This window comes from Vulpes lagopus, chromosome 8 (genome assembly GCF_018345385.1).
Source record: "Vulpes lagopus strain Blue_001 chromosome 8, ASM1834538v1, whole genome shotgun sequence".
Lineage (NCBI taxonomy): Eukaryota > Metazoa > Chordata > Mammalia > Carnivora > Canidae > Vulpes > Vulpes lagopus.
The window spans coordinates 124,875,165-124,901,989 of record NC_054831.1 but is presented as its reverse complement, the minus strand read 5'-3'; the positions used below and the strand labels follow the sequence as shown (position 1 = coordinate 124,901,989).

The 26,825-nt window shown below is 45.9% G+C and overlaps 2 protein-coding genes and 1 long non-coding RNA gene across 3 annotated transcripts; all 3 read left to right on the top strand.

Annotated features, from left to right (window-relative positions):
• The first annotated feature begins 2,431 nt into the window (after window positions 1–2,431).
• Window positions 2,432–11,640, top strand: LOC121497483 (elongation factor 1-alpha 1-like). The gene is made up of 7 exons (XM_041767156.1): window positions 2,432–2,575; window positions 4,961–5,140; window positions 5,236–5,532; window positions 8,386–8,536; window positions 8,623–8,879; window positions 9,812–10,046; window positions 11,519–11,640. The coding sequence occupies exons 1-7, from the start codon at window positions 2,432–2,434 to the stop codon at window positions 11,638–11,640; spliced, it is 1,386 nt and encodes a 461-aa protein (XP_041623090.1).
• Window positions 11,641–13,933: 2,293 nt separating this feature from the next.
• Window positions 13,934–18,545, top strand: RPL11 (ribosomal protein L11). Its single transcript, XM_041768140.1, has 6 exons — window positions 13,934–14,116; window positions 14,860–15,010; window positions 16,147–16,253; window positions 16,741–16,872; window positions 17,928–18,038; window positions 18,471–18,545. Exons 1-6 carry the CDS (start codon window positions 14,111–14,113, stop codon window positions 18,498–18,500), a joined length of 537 nt encoding a protein of 178 aa, XP_041624074.1. The 5' UTR covers window positions 13,934–14,110; the 3' UTR covers window positions 18,501–18,545.
• Window positions 18,546–23,951: 5,406 nt separating this feature from the next.
• On the top strand, window positions 23,952–24,935 carry LOC121496479. Its single transcript, XR_005989249.1, has 2 exons — window positions 23,952–24,428; window positions 24,861–24,935. It is a non-coding gene; the product is annotated as an uncharacterized LOC121496479 (long non-coding RNA).
• Window positions 24,936–26,825: the final 1,890 nt, after the last annotated feature.

Here is a 26,825-nt window from a genome sequence, read left to right as displayed (position 1 = left end):
TAAGCTCTCTTTTTGCCTATCAAATTGGTGAAAATAACAAATGTAAATTATACCATTTAATTTCCCAGCAACCTTGTGAAATAATAATTTTGAGTGTTCTCAGAATGCCTGGGCCATTTGTGTCTCCACCAGTTATGACCTGTGTGTTCTTAGATTAAACAACTTTGCTTTCATTTCCGTATAAATTATTAGTATTACTACCTACCTCAGAGGGTGTTTTCTTGGGGCAAATGGAAAATTGCCTATAAAGGGCTCAGCACAGTACCTGGCACCTGATGGGGGCTATTATGTGAGCTGGGATTATTATCTCCATTTTACATGAGGCCCAGAGAGGGCAACCAACTTGCTCCAAATTGCCCACCTGTTAAGGGTTGAGGCCAGGATTCACACTCAGGTGTCTCTGGCTCCAAAGCCTTCTTCTAAGCTGTCTCTTTCCATGGCTCAGGATCTCCTGGTACCTCCCCCCTCCCTCCAGTCCCTACTCACCCCCTCCATAGACCCCCACCTCTAGAACCCTGAGGACTCTTTGGGGTCTCTAGACTCTGGATTGTCCCTCAGACCCTGGCTCCTAGTGCACCTCCGTGCATTGGGAACCTCCTAGACTATACACTGGTGGGGATCTGCTAATGGACCTGCTGGTGTCCCTGCAGTCCTGCTGCTGCCTGTGGGGAGGAAGCTCACCTCTGTCTTGCAAGAAGAGAGGAAGAGCTAGGCTGGTGAAAATGAAGAGAAGGTAGAGGAGGAAGGGGGAGGAAGCCACGAAGTGGCAAAGCTGAGACTTGCCTGGTCTTTGGAACCCAAAACCAGTTTCCTTTCCAATGATCCACAGATACTCAGAAGCAGGAACTGAGAGTCCAGGGAGGAATGGTAAACACAAGGATCCCAAGGGCCTCACTTTACCTCTTATGAACTTGTGGGACTTATAGCTAAGAAACTGTTAACACACCAAGATGCCAAATAATTAGTGAAAAACAAAACTTAGATGAAGGGGAAATTAACTACATGATTCAACTCACAAATCATTTCTCTACCACCACCTGTATCCGAAGAGGAGGGGCCAGAGTTGGTCAGTGTGACCGGCACAGCGCTGTAACCACAGCCCTCCAGCCCTCCAGCTCCCAACTAACTGCCCCGGTTCTAGCAACAGGTTAACCTGTGGTTTGTACTTAGAGCGCCCCCATGTGTTCCCACTTTGTCATAAGTTCTTTAAAAGACCAATTATCAGCATCATCAAGATTTATGAGTGAGGAGGCTTATCCTTGAATCACCTCAACATCAAGAAATAGCTGGACTCCCAGGACTACTGAGTCCCAGGACTACAGCATAGCCAGGGCTGTAATCCGAGTAGGTAAGCCTTCTCAGAAGCCTGTTCTCTCAGCCACCTTTCCCTGCATCTAACTGGTCTCCAGGCACAGAACCTGGTCCTTACAAACTGTTGTGTAGATGGTTTCGGAACTCTTGGAGGCTCCCGGAACTGTATTAGCCTCAGACTACAGTCCAGTAGCTTGGTCCTCAATTCTTGGGCCAGCCCTTCTGTGTGGGAGACTGTCCCTCCTCGCCCCTCACCCCCCTCATATTCTTCCCAGGTCCTACCCTAAACATTCCTTCAGCAAGCCAGTGCTGGAGGCTGGGACCCCAGAAACATGCAAGGTTGGACTCCTATCCCTGCCTGCCTTCCTTCGGGCATGAATTTGCAGCGCTGGAGTCTGGCTGAGACTCTGGGGCCACACTTGAGTTCTGCTACTTTCTTCCCAGTGGCCCAGCCCCTGAGCACAGCTCCTTCATCTCTCAGGTAGAGTTAGCGGCTGCATAAAGGTGACAGTTCATATGGAGGTCAGGGCCTGAAGGCTTAGGAGTCATTCTGCACTCACTTCCCAAACTCAGGGTTTGCCACAGGCCGTATGCAAGCAGCTGGAGATGGGGATAAATCCATGCAGTTTGTGAGGCTGAGAAAGGACCAGGAAGCACTTGTGTAAAAAGCTCAAAGGAGCCTCCTTTTGGTGGGCAACAGCCTCATCCTCCTCCCAACCTGGAGAGGGAGAGACCACCCCCTGTCAGAAGGGTGCTGTGTATTTCCCATGTATCCCAGGGCCAGTGGGCCAGTAGGAACAAGGGATTTGAAGGATGGGCTGGAGATGTTTGTAAAAGGGGGTGGGTGGGGCCCACTGCCCAGTTGGTCTGCTCTAGGCGGGAGGGGCTTCTCCTGGCTTTGGAGGTAGGCACTTCCTCCTTAGGCTGGGGAAAAGACCAGAGCATCCTCAGGTGTGAGGTGTTGGAGAGGCCCCCTCTCTGCCCTCCTGGCCAACTGTTTTCCTCTTGCCTCACCCTCTGGTGGTTGAGCTGGCCCAGTCCCAAGGAAGATGAATTAGGGACAGGAGGTGGTCAATTCATGCTCTGAGCATACCTGTCTTTTCCCTGAGCAGCTCCTAGCATGGGCAAGGAGAAGATCCACATCAACATTGTGGTTATTGGCCATGTGGATTCCGGCAAGTCCACAACAACAGGGCATCTCATCTACAAATGTGGAGGCATTGACAAGAGGACCATCGACCGGTTTGAGAAGGAGGCCTCAGAGGTGAGACAGCTCTATCTGAGCCCCACCCCCAGCCCTCCTTCCTAGCCTTGGTTTCCCTGGGAGGGATGCCTCATTGTGGGGGAGGAGACTGCTCATCTCTGCTGAGCACCTGCTGGGCTGGTAGGTGTTTTCCCTCTCACTCATGTCAGGCAGGTGGTGTGGCTGCCATTTTCCAGGTGAGACAGATGAGGTTAGCGGTGTTAAACAGCTTGCCTGAGGATGGTGCCAAGGTTTAAATCCCAGGGTGATGCAGATGCCACGCTGTATCTCAGGAGCTAAAGCTGGCATTTAAAAGAGGGGAAAGGATTTTTCATGCATCTACCATGGATCTTAGGGTAGCCCCCATGGATACATAGTAGGTACAAGCAACTCCTGGTCACACACTCTCCTATCACACCATAAGTTCAGTAATAGCATGGGTGCTGTAGGAGCCTAGGTCATGGACAATGAACATGTCCTGAGAGGCCTTGAAGGATTCCAAGAAGGGACTTCCTTTGAGCCTTAAGGAAGTGGGACAGGTGCCCATGAGCCACAAGGAAACTGGAACAGCATCTGAGATGCAGAGTTGTTGCCTGGTAGGACAGGGGACAGTGGCCTCGAGTGCCCTGCTAAACAGCCCGACCACTTTCTCTGCAGCAGCTAAAGGATTTCAGGCATGGGAGTGATGGGAATCAGGCAAGATTTTTTTTTTTTTAAGATTTATTCACTCATGAGAGACACAGAGAGAGGCAGAGATATGGTCAGAGGGAAAAGCAGGCTCCATGCAGGGAGCCTGATGTGGGACTCGATCCCAGGATCTCAGGATCACACCCTGAGCCAAAGGCAAACACCCAACCACTGAGCCCCCCAGGGGTCCCAGGCAAGATCTTTTTAGGAAGGCACATTGATTGCAGCATGGAGAGAACAGGCCAAAGGGCCCAACTCTAGGAGCTAGGAAGCCAGCTGGGAGGTTGTTGCTGTTGACCATGGGAGCAAGGATGGTGGCCTGGGCTCAGGCAGCAGCAGTGGGCATGGAGAGTAATGAATGGAATCCAGGGACGTGGATGTGGGGAACCCTTTGCATTCTTTTTTTTTTCCCTTTGCATTCTTAAAGGCACCCCAAAGAGTTAGTTTATGTAAATTAAATCTATATATTTATGATATTTGAAATGAAAACTGAGGTTTAAAAATGCCTAAATCACTTAAAAATAATAGTAATACACTCCATGTATTAACATAAGTATCACTTTGTGTATGAAAAATAATTATTTTCTAAAACAAAACCTTGGGAGGATGATGTTGTTTTATTTTTTTGTTGATAGGTTTAATGTCTGGTTTAATAGAAGACAGTTGGATTCTCATCTGCCTCTGTAATCAACCCGTTGTGATTTCACTGGTCATGTAGCCTCAGGAAAAGACCACTGCACAATGACGAGACAGAAAGAGAAGAGGCAAATAATATCTTTGCATTATAAAAATAGTTTTGATAAAAAAAATAGTTTTGATCATGCAAACTCTAAAATGTATCAGGGTCCCTGGACCATTCTTTGATAGCTGCTTATCTAGTGAATATTCTAAATTATAATGGACTTCATAAAATAGAAGTTCCTACAGTAGCAAAAGTTAGGACACCTAGTTTATATCTTAATAAACTAATTAGTGTTCTCGAGGAAGCCGCCTGGTCTCCAGTCTTTCCTTTTCTCTACTCTGCCCTCTAATTAGAGCTGAAACGAATAGATGTTCAGGACCCCTGAGCTGGCAAGTGGTAGAGTATACCCCAGACCAGCATGTTAACTTGAATATGCTACTCATTTTTGGTAGCCTCGTTTTTACCAGTGCTGAAAGCAGCCCATCCTCCCCAGGCTAGCAATCAGTCATAGATACCATTTAGCAGAGGGTAGTGGTTAAGAGCTTGAACTTGAGTCTGATGCTTTGGGGTTCAAATCCTGACTCTGATCTTTATTCATCAGATGATCTTGGGTTGGTCAGTTAATTCTCTGTTACTTTGTCTGCAAGATGAGACAAAATTTTTGCTAAGTTGTTGTGAGATTGAATGAGATAACCCATGGTAAGTACTTAAAACAGCACTAGGTATGTGGTCAGCATTATTTATGCATTTGCTATTACTGATTTGAGGGCTTGCTGACCCTGTACCAGGTCCATATGTCCACCTAGACACTTTGTCACTTGGCCCTGGGTCACTCTGACTCTAAAACCAGCTCTGAAAGAAAAACTTAATTATATAAGTAATAAATACTATTGTTTGAAAAATTCAAAGGCCTTACCATTCACTGCCCTGTTACCACTCCTCTGACTCTCCATTCATTTGGGAACTTCCTTCCTGGTTGATGGGCAGCTTTGGATATTAGAGGTGACACTGCGGTTTTCCTCCTACTCCTGGCCCAGGTGGGCAAAGGCTCCTTCAAATATGCCTGGGCTCTGGACAAGCTGAAAGCAGAGCGGGAACGTGGCATCACCATTGACATCTCCCTGTGGAAGTTTGAGACCAAGAAATACTACATCACCATCATTGATGCCCCAGGTCACCGTGACTTCATCAAGAACATGATCACAGGCACCTCACAGGTACACCCAGAGTTGTCTTGGCTCTTTGGGGGTTGGCAGTGGGTGTCCCAAGCCAAATCTGAGTTAGGCCTTCTTCCCTCTGTCACCTGGGCCAGGCAGACTGCGCTGTGCTGATTGTGGCAAGTGGTGTAGGTGAGTTTGAGTCTGGCATCTCCAAGAATGGGCAGACCCGTGAGCACGTGCTGCTGGCATATACACTGGGCGTGAAGCAGCTCATCGTGGCAGTCAATAAGATGGACATCACGGAGCCTCCTTACAGTAGTGCACGCTTTGAGGAGATCAGCAAGGAGGTGAAGGCCTATATCAAGAAGATCGGTTACAACTCTGAGGCTGTCGCCTTTGTGCCCATCTCAGGCTGGCATGGGGACAACATGATAGAACCAAGCACCAAGGTGAGAGCTGACCAGGACAGGGCTAATTAAATGCAACATTCCCACTCAAATCTTTGAGTTTCTTCAAGAATACAATATCCAGGATTTACAGCTTGCTTATGGGCCAATCACTTTGAAGGGTCTTCATCCCCATGGGTACATGATTTGATCCCCATTTTTCAGATGAACAGACGTTACTCAAGACTACACAACTAGTAAGCATAGGGCTGCATTGTGCAATGTCATAGCTAGTTACATGTAGCTATTAACTTTAATAATTTAAATCAAATAATTTCAGTTCCTTAGTTGTGGTGGTTGCTGGGCACTCGAAATGTAGCTAATACATGTGCCTGTCACATTGGATAGTGAAGTTACTGAATATTTCCATCATTGCAGAAAGTTCTACTGAGCAGTGCAGCAGAGTCTGGAATTCTCGTCCATGCTCACAGTATCTAAGCTACCTCTCTAGGCAGGTTAGGAAGTGTGGGGGCAATATAAATGTGTCTAAGATATACTCACTGTGCTCATGGATCCCAGAATCTAACAGGGTTTAAAATTCTTAAATGAGTGTCTCCCTACAAAGAAATTCTAACTCTGGCATCAGACCTGGTGAAGCCCCAGTTTTTTCCCTTGCCCACAGTAAAGGGGTAAGAGAGGAAATAATACTCTGGGTGTTAGGACTCACTTTAAGGGACTGTAAGAATTAAATGAGAGACTCCACGTGGGAATCTGTTCATGTATACAGTTGGTGCTCAAATGTTAATTGCTATCCCTTACTACTCTACTGCCTAAAGCCCACCTTTTTCCACAACTGACTTGAAGATTCTTAGCCCTTTCTTCCATGTATATAGCATAATCTTTTCCTGATTATAAAAGTAATGTCTAATATTTTTGCAATAAGCCTTTGATACAGATATGAAGCATAAACTTCATAGCTTATAGATAACCTAGTTTCCACGCAGTTCTTTCTAGATGTTCACAGCTGGACTCACACTGTATGTAATTTTCTATGAAACTTTGAAATTTTCTTTGCCATTTAAATATGTTGAATACTTAGTGTTTTATATTGTAGATCAGAGTTACAATAGATTGTGTAGCCATATCCACTATTAAGTGAAATGGCATTGAGAAATTGCTATGTACCAGACACCAGACTGAACGCTTTACATGCACAGAACCCCATGAAGAAGGCATTTTATTCCCGTATAAAATAAGAAAACTGGGCAGCCCTGGTGGCTTAGCGGTTTAGTGCCGCCTTTGGTCCAGGGCCTGATCCTAGAGACCTGGGATCGAGTCCCGCATTGGGTTCCCTGCATGGAGCCTGCTTCTGCTTCTGCCTATGTCTCTCTCTCTCTTTCTCTGTCTCTGTGTCTCTCAGATCAATAAACAAATTTTAGAATAAATAAAATAAGAAAACTTATAGTGTAGTTAATAACCCAAGGTCACCAGCTTCTAAGAATAGTGTTTCTAGTTTTATTAAAAACTGCTGTAAGCATCTTGATAAACAAATCCTTCATGCGTCCTCCATCATTTAGTTAGAGTAAGTTCCTGGTGAAACAAAGGGTAGGCATTATCCTGGAGTCTTCTGATACAAATTGCCCAACTGTCCCTGGGAAAGATAGAACTACCACTGGCAGTGTGTTCATTTGTATGGTACTTCAGTATTTCCATGAGGGGCCCTGTCCTTGGTGCTGAGGGCGTGGTAGCGAATGAGATGCAACTCTGCTCATGGCACTGGGGTCTTCTGGGAGCAGTAGTAATACAGTGGATGATGACAAGTGCTAAGAAAAACATAAGGATAAGGGGGCACAGTATGAGAGAGTTACTCTATATTGGGTGGTGAAGGAGGGGGCCTTCTAAAATGACAGTAGAATAAAAACCTGAAGTTTGATGCCCATTTCCCAAGAATTTCCCAGAGTTCAGCTAGTGAAATAAGGAGATTTCATTCTTCTGTCCCTGTGGGTATTCATTAGGCATCTAGTATGTTCTAGATGCAAAAGAACAAAGCATGCAGTCAGTGGACTAGATAGTAGATTTAGGGTTTAGCCTCTGCTTTCAAGAAATACCTGTAATATCAGAGACCTCAGTTTCCCCACTTTTAAGATAGGGAAGATGCTGACCTTGTATGCTTATTCAGGCCTCTGAGTTGGCATAGAGCCAAGTTAGTTGCTAAGTTCATCAAACTAATAGAATAACTTATCCTCATGGATGAGGCTGGTGTTTGAGTGGGAAGTTGGTCCAAAGAAAGGAGCCAACTGGATTTCCAGTTAACTGATATATCTCTGAAGGCAAATATGATGTCTCTGATGAGCTTTGGCCAAGGTTTTTATAGAAGTATCTACTTAAAAGACATGTATATAATGAACTATTATCCTTAAGATGGTCCTTCTAGAAGGACTTATGCTCAATAATGCTGCCCTTGCCTAAGATGTTGGGGAACATCTAGTCTTTACAAGGTATAAATGTTAGGGTATTTGAATATTGTTTTCATTCTCATTCCTGATGCTTACTTAACTGTGCTGCATGTTTTCTCTGCTTCTCCTGTGTAATCAACAGATAGAATGAGGCCTAAGGGCTAATCAGATTCAAGAAATCTCTGCTTCCTAAGAATATTGGCTCAAATGAGGGGCAACACCTTGCCATCACTTAGTGGGTGTGTAGCACATGTCAAACATTGTGCTTGGTGGGTTGTGTGTGGTCTTTTGTGTCTTTACTTAGCCTGCAAAGTAGGTGGTGATATTTGTTTCATAGATGAGGAAGCTGAGGCTCAGAATACATTAAAAAATCACTTGAGGTCCCATGTTAAATACACGTTGGCATCTGGGACAGGCTCCCTTGAGCCTAAGCAAGCTGCGTGTTTGGTGGCTTTTCCAGATGTCCTGGTTTAAAGGCTGGAAGATCACCAGGAAGGAAGGAAACATAGTAGGTATGACACTGCTAGAAGCACTGGACTCCATCATGCCCCCTGCCCGTCCTATGGACAAGCCCCTGAGGCTGCCTCTGCAGGATGTGTATAAGATTGGGGGTGAGTACATGCTGTGTGGGGGTCCTTGGTGTTGGGGGCTCACTGAAGTCTGGCTGCTGACAGGTCTGGTTGCTCTGTCCCCCCAGGCATTGGCACCGTGCCCGTGGGCCGGGTGGAAACAGGCTACCTCAAGCCAGGCATGGTGGTGAACTTTGCCCCCTGCAACATCACCACAGAGGTCAAGTCTGTAGAGATGCACCACGAGGCCCTGGCTGAGGCCTTGCCTGGAGACAATGTGGGCTTTAATGTGAAGAATGTGTCAGTGAAGGACATCAGGCGAGGCTACGTGGCAGGAGACAGCAAGAATGATCCGCCCTTAGAAGTGGCGAGCTTCATCTCCCAGGTGAGGAGGCCCATTTAAGGGGTGTTTCCTGAGACAGTCATCCTGTCCTACAAGCAGAGTGGCTCAGTGGATCATTCAGGAAATGAGTACTGAGCATATGATCCATGCTGGGCCCTTGAGCAGCAGTGTGGGTAGAGTCAGACTGCCCTAGAATCCTGAATGCAGCTTATTTGCTATTTTGCCCTTTAACAAAACAATGCAGTTCAATGATCTTGTTATTCCACAGTATGGTCTTGATGCCTTAAAGCAGTAGTTTTCAAGCCAGGTGGATTAGATCACCTGGGAAGTGTTTCAAAAATGCAGATTCCTAAACAAGAACAACAAAAACAAAAATGCAGATCCCTAACATTCTTCCTAATGGTTCTGGGGAGTGATTCAGTAGACTTGGGTGGGACCTGGGAATCCTTGTGTTAGAGCTCTTGGGTGTTTCCTCAGCCCAGAGTTAGAATGTGAAAGCTGTTCTGAAGGCAACGTCTGGCACATTCTTACTTCTGCATGTGGAGGCTGGCACTACCTCACAGTGAGCCTTGGAGAGTTACATGAGGTGATGATATGTAAAACAGCTGACCCGGGACCAACAGGTCACCTAACAAGTTAGTTAGCTATTACAATGCATTTTTCTAAATGGTGGGGGGAAAGCAGAACATAAATTACACGTATGTGTGTAGGTTTTATATCACTCATCCCTAGCTCTACCGCTTCCCTGGTACTTCATCATGGGTAAATTACTCAGGCTCTCTGCTATGAAAATTAAATTGGAATGCATGAGATATACTTAGGACAGAATTTGGTATACTATATAAATGTTCAGATGCTCACTATAATTTGAAGTGTGTCCAAGATGCCTGACTCGTCAGCTGATTAGGGCTACTTCCTTTGGAGGATGCTTGGCTAAAGCTCTCCCTCTGCTCCCATCCCACTCTGGGTTCCAGGTGATCATTCTCAACCACCCTGGCAGCATTGCAGTTGGCTACTCACCAGTTCTGGACTGCCACACGGCCCACATTGCCTGCAAGTTTGCAGAACTCAGGGAGAAGATTGACCGGCGCTCAGGCAAGAAGCTGGAAGACCATCCCAAAGCCCTCAAGTCTGGGGACTCCGCCATCGTTCAGATGATTCCACGAAAGCCCATGTGTGTGGAAAGTTTCTCAGAGTATCCGCCCCTTGGTAAGTCCTGATAGCACCTGGCTACTGGAGCTGCCCCTTCCTCCTCCTGGCTCCAGGGAGTAAGTTAGCCAATGTGTCACACCCAAGCCAGGTTGTAGAGCCTGTAAGAAGGGGCAGCCTCGGTGGTGCAGTGGTTTAGCGCCGCCTGCAGCCTGGGGTGTGATCCTGGAGACCCAAGATCGAGTCCTGCGTCGGGCTCCCTGCATGGAGCCTGCTTCTCCCTCTGCCTGTGTCTCTGCCTCTCTCTCTATATATGAATAATTAAAAAAAAAAAAAACCTGCCAGAAGGACTAGAGTTCCAGATTAGAGGAGCCCAAAAAAGGGAAAGTGCTTGCGTAGTGTCACAAGCAAGGCAGGGGCCACTTCAGAGACTTGTACTCCAAGTATGGTCTGTGGACCAGGAGCACAGGCATCCTCTGGGAGGTGGTTAGAAATGAAGAACCTCAGACTCCATCTTCAGACCTGCTGAAGTCAAATGTGCAGTTTAACAATACCCCCAAGTAATTGGGATGCACATCAACTTGAGAAACCCTGATCTAGAAGAGGTGAACAGAGCAGAGATTAGTAGGGATTTTCTTTTTCCTTCTTATTCTCCAGCGCAGTGGGTTTCAAACCTGGTAGATAATCAGAACCACTGATGGACCCTATTAAATCCAGAGGCTCAGACCCTGATAGATTCACCAGGTCAAGGCTGCAGCCTAGGAGTTTAGATCCTCCAAGTAGATTATACATGGTTAGGTCTGAACAATTAATCTAGAATATTCAAAATTCATATATAGGGAGTAGGCAATATATAAAAGTGCTAGATGATAGATATTTATAAACCAAGAAGTCCCTGCCATCAGGGTCTCCCAGTTAATGGGGAAGGGGGTGAATTTCAAAATTTTAGAGGTGGGCCATAGAGGCTGCCACAGGAATCTTGCAAAGTGGGTTTGGTTCTTTCTACATCTGACAAAAATACTATGAGGTTGAAACCAGATGCCAAAGCCTTGCCCTCCACAACTTGAAGTCTCTAACTTCGAGCACTCAAGTACCCCCCAGGAGAAGCAATTGCTAGATTCACAGTTGAGTGTAAATGAGATACATCCTACAAGTTGTTGTGATGGGCACAGAGAAGATGCTAGTTGCTTGAAGGCTGGAAGCATTAGTATGGGTGGGTGCACCCAAAGCAAAGTTTTCTCTGTGACCTTTACTTATGGAAGTAGGACAGTCCAGTGGCTAAGAACATAAGTGCTGGGGTGAGATATTCTGGGTTTTCAACCATCACAGCAAAGTGACCTTCTGCTTCTTTGCCCCAGTTTTCCCAACTGCAAAACAGCTATCATGAGCTCTACTTTGAGTTGTTGAGATAATTGCATGCACTTATATGTATAATTCAGAGTATCACTTACTTGACCTCCCATGCCAGTGTCCTATAATAGCTCCTGCCCTGCTAGTGTTCTCCACCTGTTTCTTCATGTCCTGTGTCCTAGGCCGCTTTGCTGTTCGTGACATGAGGCAGACAGTGGCTGTTGGGGTCATCAAGGCTGTGGAGAAAAAAGCAGCGACTGGTGGCAAAATCACCAAGTCTGCCACAAAGGCAGCCAAGAAGTGAGTAGTGACGACTACTTTAGACCTTTCCAGGAGAGGGCAGCCCAGAAGAAGCCACGGCTGGAAAAGAAGAGCTCAAGGAGACTTAGACTAACTCTTCTCTTGACTAAAATGTCTTAAACCTACCCCTGCTAATGCTAACTTTTCTGCTAACTTTCCTTTTTGCTGATGAGTTTGAGGCATGGGAATAAAGCACACCAAGTCTTTGCCTCTGCCTCTACTGACCTCGATGCTGTAAGCAAGGAGGAAGCAGGTGGGTTGCTCAGTCTAATTCCACACCTCAGCTTCCTTCTGGTGCTTGGCTGGTGCAAGAACCAGAGAGCTAGAGTCACGAGGAGGAAAAAGTGTAAAGGAGGAAGTCTAGGGCAGCTTTTAGCCCTGGCCAAGCTCTTCAGTTCCTACAACAGAACTCTGGTGCTAAACTGCCTGACTTGAATAGCGTCTATAAAAGCTACTGAACTTCTCTGTGTGCTCATTTGTAAAATGGAAAAACAATATAGTATCTGCCTCCAAAGGGATGCTGAACTTTGAGTGAGCTGGTACTTGCTGGGCATGGTAATTAGCCACTCTCATTAACATGGTGTGCGAGCTGGAGGCAAGGAGGTACTATTTCTGGGAAGTTCTGTTTGAAAAAAGTTGAGGGGAAGGGAATGAGACTGTTTTTATATTTTCTAGATACATAGTTCCCTCGGGTTGTTTTTTTTTTTTTTTTTTTTAACTTCAGTTTGACAATTTGAGTTACAAAGTTGCAAGAGGCAACTTTCACCCAGATTCCCCAAATCTTACCACATTTTTCCCCCTTATTTGAGAGTAAGTTACAGACATGATGGCCCTTTACAGCGAATACTACAGGTGTATTTCTCAAACCCAAAAATATTCTCTGATACAACCAAGGTCAAGTCATCAGAAAGAGGACATTAAACTAACATGGATACACTTCTGAAATCTGCAGACCCGATTCAGATTTTTGTCAATTATTCCAAAAACATGCTTTATAGCCAAAGAAAATCCAAGGTCATATGTTGCATTCAGCAGTCTGAGCTTTTTATTCCAAGCTTTCGAGCAGCCCCTCCCTTGGCTCTGTTCCTCCCAGAAGTTTGGTTGAGGCCTCCGCTCTGGGCTAGTTGGTGGGTGCCTGATGGAGGAAATCAAAAGTGTGGTTGGGGGGTGTTGGGGGGTGTCTCTTTACTCTTCTCTATCAGCCCAGCTTCCCAGAAATCCCATGTGTGCCTATTGGATGAAACACGGAGAACCTGGGGGCTTAACATCCCCTGTAGCAATGGGAGAAGGGAATAATGGTAGAAGTGAGAGGCTTGTCTCCTTTTCCACCTAAGTCCTTTGGCTATTTATTCCTGTTAAAGAAACTGGTGGATTCAATGCCAGGTTCTTCCTGCGGTGCTGCTGCTGAGAATTAGTGTAAACCGGGAAGCCAGCAGAGCCTTTGTCTGTCAGACTAACCTGCAAGCCATCTTTGGGCGTGCAGGACGACTGTCGATTATACACCATGTCCAACATTTTTTTTTGGGGGGGGGAGGGGGTTGCTTGGATATAGTGGGTTTATATTAAGAGAAATCCCTTATTGGGCAGCTGGGTGGTTCAGAGGCTCAGCGTCTGCGTTCAGCTCAGGTTGTGATCCAGGGGATCCTGGGATGGAGCCTGCTTCTCCCTCTGCCTGTCTCTTGCTTCTCTCTTGTCTCTCATGAATAGATAATTAAAAAAATAAAAGAGTAACCCCTTATGCGTGCTCTACACAATTACTTCATTTAACTTTCACAACAATCTCCTATGGTCTAGGTACCCATTTTAAAGCTGAGGAAAACTGAGGCTCAAAGAGGGTCTAATTAGTAACCTGGCCGGGGTCGCGTATTGGGTTAGCTAGAGCACGACTGTCTAGACACGTCTCCACAGCTCAGGGCTCTTCAGCCACCTCTGTTCTAACTATAAATTCCACTGTTCACATTGTCACCGAATAAATTTTTTAAGTTTTTTTTTTTTTTTTTTTTAGATTTTATTTTATTCATGATAGAGAGGCAGAGGGAGAAGCAGGCTCCGTGCAGGGGGCCGGTTGCGGGACTCGACCCCGGGTCTCCAGGGTCACGCCCGGGGCGGAAGGCGGCGCTGAGCCGCTGAGCCCCCCGGGGATCCCCTACTTGGCGGTTTGCACGACTGATTTCACGTGGCTCTGGAAGTCGGTTCACGCCAGGAGCCACGAGGTCCGGAGACCGTGGGAGGGAAGGGCGCCCGTGGAGACCGGAAGCTCAAGGAAAAGCCCGTTCAGGGAGCTTTAAAAAACTATTTTTGGAAAACCCGCGTCCCGGGGGCCGGGCGGCGCCCACCCGCCGAGCCCCGCGCCGCGCCCCGCGCCGCCCGCCCTCCGCCCGCCGCGGCCCGCGGGGCAGCCTGGGGAGAGAGCCCGCCTCCTGACCCATAAGGCCCTGGGCCGGAAGCTTCGCCCTCTCTTCCTGTTCTCCACCATGGCGGTGAGTAGCTGAGGCCCTGCTTTGCTCCTCTTCATCCGCCTCCATCCGCCTTCATCCGAGGCGGGAGCTGCCTCGTCCGCGGCCGGAGAAGGGAGCCCGTAAGGCTCGCCGTGGCGGAACTGGCAGAGCCATGCGGGCCGAGGCCGCGGAGCCGAACCCTGCCCCCTCCCCTCCCGCTCCTCAGCCGGCTGGGGGCGGCCGCCGGGAGGGCTCGGAAGCGCGGCGCGTCAGCTGCGGGGAGGGCGAGCGGAGCGAACGGAGGGGCTGGCGCACGGCGTCTGGACCTGTTCCCCGTCCCGGGGACTTGAGGCTTGCCGGGTGCTTAGGGAGCCGCAGCCCGTCCCTCCGCTCGAGGAGGGCGCCTGCCCTCTGCCCCCCGGGCTGCTTCCGAAAGGAATGGGGGACGTCGCCCAACCACGCGCTTCCTGTTTCCTCAGCGGCGTTTAAACCCTGTTTTCTTGCCCGTCGGCTTTGTAGCGGGGACGCGCGCTCCGACACCTTACGGGGGTGAGCCCCTTGGGGTTCGAACTCCCGCTACCTGCCCCAAGTGTCTGTTCGTCCATTCCTGGCGTGGAGGGGGAGCCCAGCTCCGAGCTGGTGCACAGACACCGCGATGCTTTGCAAGCCCGTAAGGCTGTCGTTAGGAACCGGGATGAGCAGAACTAGGTAGGCGGTGTCTGCAGATGTGGGCCTCGGAGCTGTGGCGGGGTGGCGTGTTGACTGCTGCGCTTCCCTCGTTGCAGCAGGATCAAGGTGAAAAGGAGAACCCCATGCGGGAGCTTCGCATCCGCAAACTCTGCCTCAACATCTGTGTGGGGGAGAGTGGAGACAGACTGACCCGCGCGGCCAAGGTGCTGGAGCAGCTCACGGGCCAGACCCCAGTGTTCTCCAAAGGTCAGTGGTGGCCGTCAGGGGAGAGAACATCCCTGCACGTTCTCTCCTAATTTACGTGGTATACAGCCTCTTCAGTGCCCGTTTTGAAAGTGACAGTTGATGCCCCTTAAAAAGCATCACCATCCTGAGCTACCCAAGAAGTATTTTCCTTTGTTTTATTTAATTTTATTTATTCATGAGAGACACAGAGAGAGAGGCAGAGGGAAAAACAGGCTCCATGCAGGGACCTGGTGTGGGACTCCATCCTGGGTCTCCAGGATCACCGCCTGGGCGGAAGGCAGACGCCAAACCGCTGAGCCACCCAGGGATCCCAAAGTATTTTCCTTTCAAGACGGGTTTGGTGTTGGAATACCAGGTCTTTAAGTTAGCAGAGATTCAGCCAGGGCCAGTCTAAGTAGAGATTTTTCCGGGTAAAGTTAGAAACATTAGGAATGCAGTAGGTGATATTTGGTTTGATTGACACACTGAGAATTTATAGGCTACATGGAGAAGGGCTCTGTGCCTAGGCCAACTGGGTTCAAATCCTGGCCCCATCATTTGCGGGTCTGGCCTCAGCCTTTCTGGGTCTCAGCTTCCTTATTTGCCTAAATGAGATGATAATAAGATTGTGAAAAATAAAATAGATTGTATGAAGTGCCTGCTACATACCAAGCCCAGCGTGGACACTACCATCGTTAAGTTTCTTTGCTTTAGGATAATGCAGTATGGCACGTTGTTGGGTTTAGATCCTGCCTTTTGTTACCAACTGTGATTTGGGGCAAGTTAACCTCCCAGAACCTCATCTGTAACATGAGGATAACATTAAAGAATTATCAATAATGTTTTGTTTTCTTTAGAACACAGTGACCATATTCCTTTCTAGTGGCCTCTTTGGGTGGCTGTGAACTTGGCCCGTCCTGAGACTTAGATGTGACTTTGAGCTCTTAATTGCTTAAGTATGATTGAATGACTTGGAAGTTGAAAAATCTGTTTTCTGTGCTATGGATGAAACCAGATGTAGGTGACACTGGTAGGAATGCCACTTAGGATGTGGGTGGATATTTAATGTGTCTTAGAATTGTGGAGATGATGTTCTAGGGAGGAGGTGAGTGCAGTGGGAGTGTGATACCTGACTCCTTGTTTTCCCCTACCTGCAGCTAGGTACACGGTTAGATCCTTTGGTATCAGGAGAAATGAAAAGATTGCTGTCCACTGCACAGTCCGTGGGGCCAAAGCAGAAGAAATCCTGGAGAAAGGTCTAAAGGTGAGGCTGATCCCCTCATGGGATAATAAAGAGCACCAGCTAATGTGTTAACAACTAGATAATTACAGTGGCAGTGGTTATACTTCGTACACTGTCTTTGGTCCCTTGATATATTTTTTTAATTTGAAAATATTTTGAACCTCTAAAGGGTGTTTCCTGCACTCAACAGGGTTTTATTTATTTATTTTTTTTTTTTTTTTTCAACATGGTTTTAAACTTTATTATTCTTGAATGATTTCTCTGGGTTTTTCAATGCCTTTTAAATATTGGGAAAGCTCTATGAACTGTTTTTTTGTTTGTTTTTGTTTTTTTTAGCTCTAGAAACTCCTATCTTGGGGTGTGATTTGGTGTCGTGGGGAAATGAGATTTTGGTTCATGATCAAATTATATTGAATTTATCTCGGGGTGCTGAGTGATGAGGACTAAACTAGTAATTTGGGGGGATTTGAATTGACGAGGGATATGATTGCTGCATTTGTCTCCTTAGGTGCGAGAGTATGAGTTAAGAAAAAATAACTTCTCCGATACTGGAAACTTTGGTTTTGGGATCCAGGAGCACATCGATCTGGGGATCAAATATGACCCAAGCATTGGTATCTACGGCCTGGACTTCTATGTGGTATGAATATTTAGTCTTTTCTACTCCTGGTCTGTGAGAAGAGTGGAATCTGCTACTCCTTTATTTTGTGTGTGCTATCTTGATGTTCAAATGTTGGATTGAAACTTTGAGTGTTGTCTACCTTTGTGTTCTCCCCCTTGGGAAGATGTACCTCATGTGTGGCAGGTGTTGGGATACAGCACTGGACTAGATAGACGAGATCTTGCTATTGCAAAGGTTTAAGAATTTAGCATTCAGCAAGCACTAGTATGGCTTATAGGTGGGTGAAGGGACTGTTCATCCACTGAATTGAAAATTTGAGAGCTTTGGTGCAGTATTTGTTGTGTGGGTTGACTGTACTGAGGCCACTTTTTTCTAGCTCCTTCCCTTAGACCCTGGGGATGGGGTGGCTTCCATCCAGAGGACATAGATGCGAGTTTGGTGATGTGGCTGTTTGCTCAGTCAGGATAGGGATTTCAGTGTAAAAATGACCATTGTTGTGTTACTGCAACGTATTTGTCAACCATAAAACTACATAACAAACCCCAGAAATCCTGACTAGTATGGAACCTGAGTCATGGCAGCACCCTCATTAGATTTGAGTATCCAAACACTGAGGAGAGGTAGGTGCTCACAGGGAGTTTGGGAACAGCAAGCATTTAAGGAGCACTTTGAACTGCAGCAAAAGAGAAGAACAACTATTTGTTCTTCTCAGAATAAGTTTTACAATGCACGTATTATAGTAAGATTTGTTTTTTGTTTTTTTTTTTTTTGTTTTAATGTCATCTTTAAAAATGGCTTTGAAGACTGGGGAGCAGTGATGGAGAATCCTTAGCTACCTTTGGAAGTTGGGCAGGGAAGGGGGGAGGTACTGCAAGTTCCAGCCTCCAAAGCAGACCTGTGTTGTCCAGGATGCTGCTAACTGGTTTATCAGACCCTGAGATCATGGGTGTCTTGCTCCGGAATTCATTGGGCCACCAAGGTGACTCTTGAAGATCAGCCTCCAGTGTGTGAGTCTTGTCCGTCTACTCTTGACTATGAGCTGGCTAGGTGACTGTTGGTTATTCCTGGGACAGGTGCTGGGTAGGCCAGGTTTCAGCATCGCAGACAAGAAGCGCAGGACAGGCTGCATTGGGGCCAAACACAGAATCAGCAAAGAGGAAGCCATGCGCTGGTTCCAGCAGAAGGTAAAGCTGATTTATCTCAGGTGAACTGGTGGAATGTGGTGTCGGTGAATGGAGTTGGGATTTGGGGGTGCAAAATCCAGCACCATTTGGTGGGTAGTTTCTTTAAAGATGGAGTATTTGGGCACCTTGGCAAAATGGGCCTCCAGGGTTGGTGGCTTGAACAGCCAGTATCAGGCTTTCTCCCCACCCCCATACATGCAGGTAACTGGAAGGGGAGGAATATGGCTTTAACAGCCCCCTTTTCTCAAGGTATAGTGCAGTTCAGCATGGTGTAGCAGTTGTTAAAACTGGACAGTTTCCTGTTTAGTACAGAAGGGATGTGGGGTTCAGAGCTGAATTCACGTATCAGATGTGAATTCTCAAATGTTAGCCATTGCTGCCATCTTTGCTGTTGCCTCCTGTTGTGAAAAAATAAAATCTCTTCTCTTTCAGTATGATGGGATCATCCTTCCTGGCAAATAAATTCCCGTTTCTATCCAAAAGGCCAATAAAAACTTTTCAGTGAAATGTATGTTACTGTTGTGTGTTCTGTGAAAGGAGCCTGGCCATATTCAAGTCTCTGGACCTCAAGCCACTTAAAGCTTCGATGGGAATAGCTGGTAACAACCCTGTCGTCCCTTGGATGCCAGTGTTTCCTGGCAGATTGAAGCCCGAGCTTTGCAGCATTGCCTGTGCTCCCCACACCCTTGTTAGGCTGTGGTGGTGGAGTAGTCGCATGGAAACTGATTTTTAGAGGGGAGGGTATGATTGGGGCTGGGATTTGAATATAGAGCCTTGGTTAAAGGTGAGCAGCAGTGCTTCCATGTTTTCAGTAATTCTTTTCACTAGAGATTATACTAGCACTTGTGTCTGAAGGGAATCACAGGCTTCAATGTGTGATGCTTGGGATTAAATTTGGTTTAACTGTTCAGACTTTTCTTTTAAAGTGAGAACGTAGAGTTGTTTAGGCAATATGAGCCTAGAAGAGAAGGGTCCTTGAGGCAGATTGCCTGGATTTGATTCCCTGTCTTGCCTTTTATCCACTGTTACCTGAAGCAAGTTAATCTTTGCCTCAGTTTTCTCATCTGTATCATGGAGGCAAGAGATAGCCCTCAGAAAGTTAAACAGTTTAATACTTGTAGAATACTTAGACTTCTATCAGGCACATAGTGCTCAAAAATGGTTAATTTTGTGTTTTGGTATCTGCTCTTCCTTTGGTGTGAATAGAACTTTCTTGCCTCTTGTCACTGAACCAATGACATTCAGAAGCCACCGTTTCTCTGGCCATTAGACACATAATTTGGCCAGTGGTTCATAGTTTTCAATTTAGGGTTTATATTTTGAGCATATGTTAATTCAGTTTAGTAATTCACTCACCTGTGACTAATGAGTTCAGTTCTCAGGCCACCTTTCTACTGCTATTAATGGTTCTTTAATTTGTTAGCTGCCTTTGTAGTTATTTTAAAACCCAGAAATCTCTTTGGTGTGCCTTCATTGTTATGGAAATATGACATTTTTATCTTTGTGATAATAAAATCCTATCCAATGAGATCAGATACAGTTGGTTAAAGGGGAGAATCATGAAATGCGTTGCCATATTTTTGTTTCACTTAAAATATCAGTGTGCATTCACTTTCCAGTCTGATTGTGGGGCCAGGGCTATCCCCTTATAGGCAGTGAAATTTGTGTAGGAGTGATTGTTGCGGTTCAGCTTCATGGGGGCAGAGAATTAGACTTGTCTTATAACTTCTGTAATTATAGTAGTAACAACCACAACTGGAATACACGCCAGAACAAACTGGTGGTCAATGTATGTAACTAGTGCTGGTGGGTCCTAGCTGCTGTGGGGAGTCAGGGTATTGTACAGAGGAGATAGCATAATGCTTACTTCGTGTAAAGCATTTCAGAAAGGTTCTTTAATACTACCACTATGCTTGTGCACTTTACTGTTAGCCATTTGCTGTTATCTGTATGTTTTTATGTTTGTGTTCCTATTTAATTTTAACAATATGAACCTGCCTACCCTTCATTTGGTCCTGCCATGTCATGTATTCAGTTGGGTTGACTCGCCATTTTAAAATTAAACTGCCTGGGCTCTTGGCCCTGGTAGAAGAAGGACCCTTGGGAGTTTGGTGATCTTCTGGATTTTGCTTCTACCTCTCAGTGATATTCTGGGTGAGTCCTGAAACACACTGGGTTCTGGAGCAGGTGGGGAGACTTTCCTAACCAGTTTAGAGTGGTGAGGGCCAGGAAAGTTTGCTCCTGTCCTGGTTAGAAGGACAGGCGGTGTCTACTATGTTTTTGAGTTGACATCCATTCACTTGCTACCAAGTGGATACAGTGACCTGGGGTGGGTTGTGAAAACTCTTGGGCCTCACCTCAGATCTATTGAATTAGAATCTGGCTTTTAACAAGATCCGTAGGTGGTTTGTATGCACACGTTATAACCTAGAAACTACCCACATACTAATACCACAACAGGGAGGGAAGACCTAATACTCAGGAGATTTCTTTAATAAATTTGTTTTTATGAAGTTCTTGCTGTGTGGTTGTTTTTCTCATTACTTCACGTGCTATCCATGAAAACTTAGATCATTGTTGAGTCACTCTCTGCCCTCATGTCCCATTGTGTGGTTGTCTTCAGAATTAGGTAGTGTTCCAGTGGGCACTGGGCATTGATCTGTATTCCAGTACCGGGCCCAGAAATACTGGATGCTGCTTCACCGAGTGAATGTTCTAGTTCCACAACTATCCATTACGACAGAATTCTCAGTCAGGGGCAGTAATCTATCTCTGTTCTGGGGTATTGGAAAATTTGTGAGAGGCCCTTCAATTATCACTGTAACTAGGCCTGCTATTTGTATTAGTATCTGTAGGTCAGAGATGTCATACATTCTATCATTCTGGGTAATGACCCAAGTATGCAAGTTGCCATGTGGATAGGTACGGGGTGGTCACTGAGACTTGAGCAGATAACATGATGGGGCCAGCCAGCTGTGCAAAGGCTTGGAGGTGCCAGTCTCTGGTTAACAAGCAGCAAGGAGGGACACCTGGGTGGCTCAGCAGTTGAGCGTTTACCTTTAGCTCAGGGCTTGATCCCAGAGTTTCTGGGATCGAGTCCCACATCCAGCTCCTTGCATGAAGACTGACTGCTTCTACCTCTGCCTATGTCTCTGCCTCTCTCTGTGTCTCTTATGAATAAATAAGTATTTTTTTAAAAGGTGGGGGGGGGGGTAACTAGAGAAGGGTGAAGTGTGGAGTAGATCAGATCAGGCTAGTGAGAGGCTATATCCCAAACTATCATTGAAAGTTATAGCTGCTGCAGTAAGACATTTTTAAGGGAAATTGGGGCAAAAATGGGAAGACCGCTTAGGTTATACCAGAGTGCTTAGCATTTTCATCCAGCTAGGATGGGCAATGGGGAGATTAAAATCCAGGTAAGGGTAGTCTAGGGTTCTTTTTATTTATTTATTTATTTATTTTTAATTTTTTTTTATTTATTTATGATAGTCACAGAGAGAGAGAGAGAGACAGAGACACAGGCAGAGGGAGAAGCAGGCTCCATGCACCGGGAGCCCGATGTGGGACCTGATCCCTGGTCTCCAGGATCGCGCCCTGGGCCAAAGGCAGGCGCCAAACCGCTGCGCCACCCAGGGATCCCGTCTAGGGTTCTTTTTAAAGATGGGATCAAATTTTTTCAGAACAGGTGTGTGTACATGGATATGTTAGAGTCGAGCTGGTTGGTAGAAAATACCAATCCACAGGACTGTATGTCAGATAACAAATACATGACCAGGACTAAGGACAGAAGGTGCTGTTTTTTGGAAACTGGTTAGTAAACAGCTGACGTTCCTTTCTAGGCTTTTTTTTTTTTTTAAACAATTGAGAAGGTATTTTAATTTGTGCCTTTTTCCTCTTAAGTGTATTCTTGTCATTGTGGCTTTGTAATATGCCATCTTTTAGTTTTATAGGATATATTGCCTTATTATGCAGCCAGTTCTGTAGGACTGCCTCATGCCCCAGTACAGACTGTGTTAGTATCTGTGAGGTCCTTGCATACTATCTTCAAGTTCTCTGATAGTATGGTGTAATTGAAAGAACACTCAGCTGGAGAAATGTCATCTGTGTTTTGTTTTCTGCTCTTCTTCCCCTGCTAGCTTTGTGACCAAAGATAAGTAACCAGGCAAATTGCATGCCCTCTGTCCCTCTAGAACAGACTGACCTGCTAGATTTTGTATTTGACTTTATCTTCTGATTTTGTGCCTTATTTATGCATGGTTTAACCACCTGCTAGTGCCAGTCTGTTAAACTCCCTTGTGTAGGTTGAGGTGCTCCGGCCAGCTGGTGGGTAAAGACCACAAGTAGGCTGCCAGTGGCTGAGTCCTAAAGGGTTAAGGTCCAGGACTTCTAAGTGAGTGTGGAGGTCAGGGCCCAGGAACCACCCACAAATAGTTTATGCTGCCTGTCACTAGGGACCTAACTGGTGCCCGAGGGTACAGAACCACTTGCAGAGCAGCTTGTTATGGAAACCACAGTGTGTGGTTGTCAGGGGGGAGTCCAGCTTAAGGCACCTGGGGGTACCACGAGGAGGACAGTTCACTCTGCTCAAGGTGCAGGAAGGCTTAGGAAACAAGTGCAGTGGTTTGTGTTTTCACAAATCTGAACAAATTGTTGTGATTTTATCAGTTGAGGACCTTATATAACTTGATTTTAAGATGTTATGTAATTATACTTATCACTGTTAATTTAGTTTGCTTTTGGATGAATATGTTTGTAGTTACCTGGGGTCTGAAAGTAGCTTGGAAGGCAGAGGCATTCAACAACTTAAGCAGAAATGCTGTTTAAACTCCCCTCTGTTACCCTGCTGAATGTATTACTTTGATAGCAAGACTTAACTCTTTTGATACCATGGTGACTACCTCTGAAAGTGTTTTCCTATAGTGTATTTCTTTTTTTAATTTTTTTTTAAGATTTATTTTTATTTATTTATGAGAGACACAGAGAGAGAGAGGCAGAGACACAGGCAGAGGGAGAAGCAGGCTCCATGCCGGGAGCCCGACGCGGGACTCGATTCCGGGACTCCAGGATCGTGCCCTGGGCCAAAGGCAGGCGCGAAACTGCTGAGCCACCCAGGGATCCCCGGAAAACCAATCTTTAAAAGCAAAAATAGAAATACACTATAGGGGGGGATCCCTGGGTGGCTCAGCGGTTTCGCGCCTGCCTTTGGCCCAGGGCGCGATTCTGGAGTCCCGGAATCGAGTCCCGCGTCGGGCTCCCGGCATGGAGCCTGCTTCTCCCTCTGCCTGTGTCTCTGCCCACCCCCCCTATCATAAATAAATAAATCTTTCAAAAATAAAGATTGGTTTTCCTTAAATATTACATGATATATGATTGTGGGTATGAGCACAGAATTTGTAATTTAAGCATCTCAAATTTATCTTGCAAGGTTCCTGATGAATAGCATAGGCTGCTTTCCCATGAAGAGTCCCACTAGCTTCCAACCGGCCCCTCTTCCAACTCTACTGATAGCAAATAGTTTTATACAATGGTGGTTGCACTCAGAGTGGTCATCCAGGCAAACCCCAGGGGAGGTATTTTCTTGATGTTGGTCAGATTCTTTTTCTGACAAGTGCCTACCTTTAGTTTTCATGACACTGGGGGGTGCTACATGAGAGGACACAATGCCAGAGGGAAAATGATTGTCCAAAGTCACATAGTTGATGGAGCAGTGTTCAAAGGCCAGTTTGCACTGCAACCTATTTGTACAGTTAATACTACATAACAACCCATCCTGTCTGTTTGACTATAATATTTATTCATAGACAGAGGCATAACACAGTAGGGAGAAGCGGTTCTGCAAGGGATGGGACCATCAAGCATCTCCAGGACCAACCCTGCAAGCAGGCCAAGCGATGACACCAGGCATTTGTTCTTCTCAGAATAAGTTTTACAATGCACGTATTATAGTAAGATTTGTTTTTTGTTTTTTTTTTTTTTGTTTTAATGTCATCTTTAAAAATGGCTTTGAAGACTGGGGAGCAGTGATGGAGAATCCTTAGCTACCTTTGGAAGTTGGGCAGGGAAGGGGGGAGGTACTGCAAGTTCCAGCCTCCAAAGCAGACCTGTGTTGTCCAGGATGCTGCTAACTGGTTTATCAGACCCTGAGATCATGGGTGTCTTGCTCCGGAATTCATTGGGCCACCAAGGTGACTCTTGAAGATCAGCCTCCAGTGTGTGAGTCTTGTCCGTCTACTCTTGACTATGAGCTGGCTAGGTGACTGTTGGTTATTCCTGGGACAGGTGCTGGGTAGGCCAGGTTTCAGCATCGCAGACAAGAAGCGCAGGACAGGCTGCATTGGGGCCAAACACAGAATCAGCAAAGAGGAAGCCATGCGCTGGTTCCAGCAGAAGGTAAAGCTGATTTATCTCAGGTGAACTGGTGGAATGTGGTGTCGGTGAATGGAGTTGGGATTTGGGGGTGCAAAATCCAGCACCATTTGGTGGGTAGTTTCTTTAAAGATGGAGTATTTGGGCACCTTGGCAAAATGGGCCTCCAGGGTTGGTGGCTTGAACAGCCAGTATCAGGCTTTCTCCCCACCCCCATACATGCAGGTAACTGGAAGGGGAGGAATATGGCTTTAACAGCCCCCTTTTCTCAAGGTATAGTGCAGTTCAGCATGGTGTAGCAGTTGTTAAAACTGGACAGTTTCCTGTTTAGTACAGAAGGGATGTGGGGTTCAGAGCTGAATTCACGTATCAGATGTGAATTCTCAAATGTTAGCCATTGCTGCCATCTTTGCTGTTGCCTCCTGTTGTGAAAAAATAAAATCTCTTCTCTTTCAGTATGATGGGATCATCCTTCCTGGCAAATAAATTCCCGTTTCTATCCAAAAGGCCAATAAAAACTTTTCAGTGAAATGTATGTTACTGTTGTGTGTTCTGTGAAAGGAGCCTGGCCATATTCAAGTCTCTGGACCTCAAGCCACTTAAAGCTTCGATGGGAATAGCTGGTAACAACCCTGTCGTCCCTTGGATGCCAGTGTTTCCTGGCAGATTGAAGCCCGAGCTTTGCAGCATTGCCTGTGCTCCCCACACCCTTGTTAGGCTGTGGTGGTGGAGTAGTCGCATGGAAACTGATTTTTAGAGGGGAGGGTATGATTGGGGCTGGGATTTGAATATAGAGCCTTGGTTAAAGGTGAGCAGCAGTGCTTCCATGTTTTCAGTAATTCTTTTCACTAGAGATTATACTAGCACTTGTGTCTGAAGGGAATCACAGGCTTCAATGTGTGATGCTTGGGATTAAATTTGGTTTAACTGTTCAGACTTTTCTTTTAAAGTGAGAACGTAGAGTTGTTTAGGCAATATGAGCCTAGAAGAGAAGGGTCCTTGAGGCAGATTGCCTGGATTTGATTCCCTGTCTTGCCTTTTATCCACTGTTACCTGAAGCAAGTTAATCTTTGCCTCAGTTTTCTCATCTGTATCATGGAGGCAAGAGATAGCCCTCAGAAAGTTAAACAGTTTAATACTTGTAGAATACTTAGACTTCTATCAGGCACATAGTGCTCAAAAATGGTTAATTTTGTGTTTTGGTATCTGCTCTTCCTTTGGTGTGAATAGAACTTTCTTGCCTCTTGTCACTGAACCAATGACATTCAGAAGCCACCGTTTCTCTGGCCATTAGACACATAATTTGGCCAGTGGTTCATAGTTTTCAATTTAGGGTTTATATTTTGAGCATATGTTAATTCAGTTTAGTAATTCACTCACCTGTGACTAATGAGTTCAGTTCTCAGGCCACCTTTCTACTGCTATTAATGGTTCTTTAATTTGTTAGCTGCCTTTGTAGTTATTTTAAAACCCAGAAATCTCTTTGGTGTGCCTTCATTGTTATGGAAATATGACATTTTTATCTTTGTGATAATAAAATCCTATCCAATGAGATCAGATACAGTTGGTTAAAGGGGAGAATCATGAAATGCGTTGCCATATTTTTGTTTCACTTAAAATATCAGTGTGCATTCACTTTCCAGTCTGATTGTGGGGCCAGGGCTATCCCCTTATAGGCAGTGAAATTTGTGTAGGAGTGATTGTTGCGGTTCAGCTTCATGGGGGCAGAGAATTAGACTTGTCTTATAACTTCTGTAATTATAGTAGTAACAACCACAACTGGAATACACGCCAGAACAAACTGGTGGTCAATGTATGTAACTAGTGCTGGTGGGTCCTAGCTGCTGTGGGGAGTCAGGGTATTGTACAGAGGAGATAGCATAATGCTTACTTCGTGTAAAGCATTTCAGAAAGGTTCTTTAATACTACCACTATGCTTGTGCACTTTACTGTTAGCCATTTGCTGTTATCTGTATGTTTTTATGTTTGTGTTCCTATTTAATTTTAACAATATGAACCTGCCTACCCTTCATTTGGTCCTGCCATGTCATGTATTCAGTTGGGTTGACTCGCCATTTTAAAATTAAACTGCCTGGGCTCTTGGCCCTGGTAGAAGAAGGACCCTTGGGAGTTTGGTGATCTTCTGGATTTTGCTTCTACCTCTCAGTGATATTCTGGGTGAGTCCTGAAACACACTGGGTTCTGGAGCAGGTGGGGAGACTTTCCTAACCAGTTTAGAGTGGTGAGGGCCAGGAAAGTTTGCTCCTGTCCTGGTTAGAAGGACAGGCGGTGTCTACTATGTTTTTGAGTTGACATCCATTCACTTGCTACCAAGTGGATACAGTGACCTGGGGTGGGTTGTGAAAACTCTTGGGCCTCACCTCAGATCTATTGAATTAGAATCTGGCTTTTAACAAGATC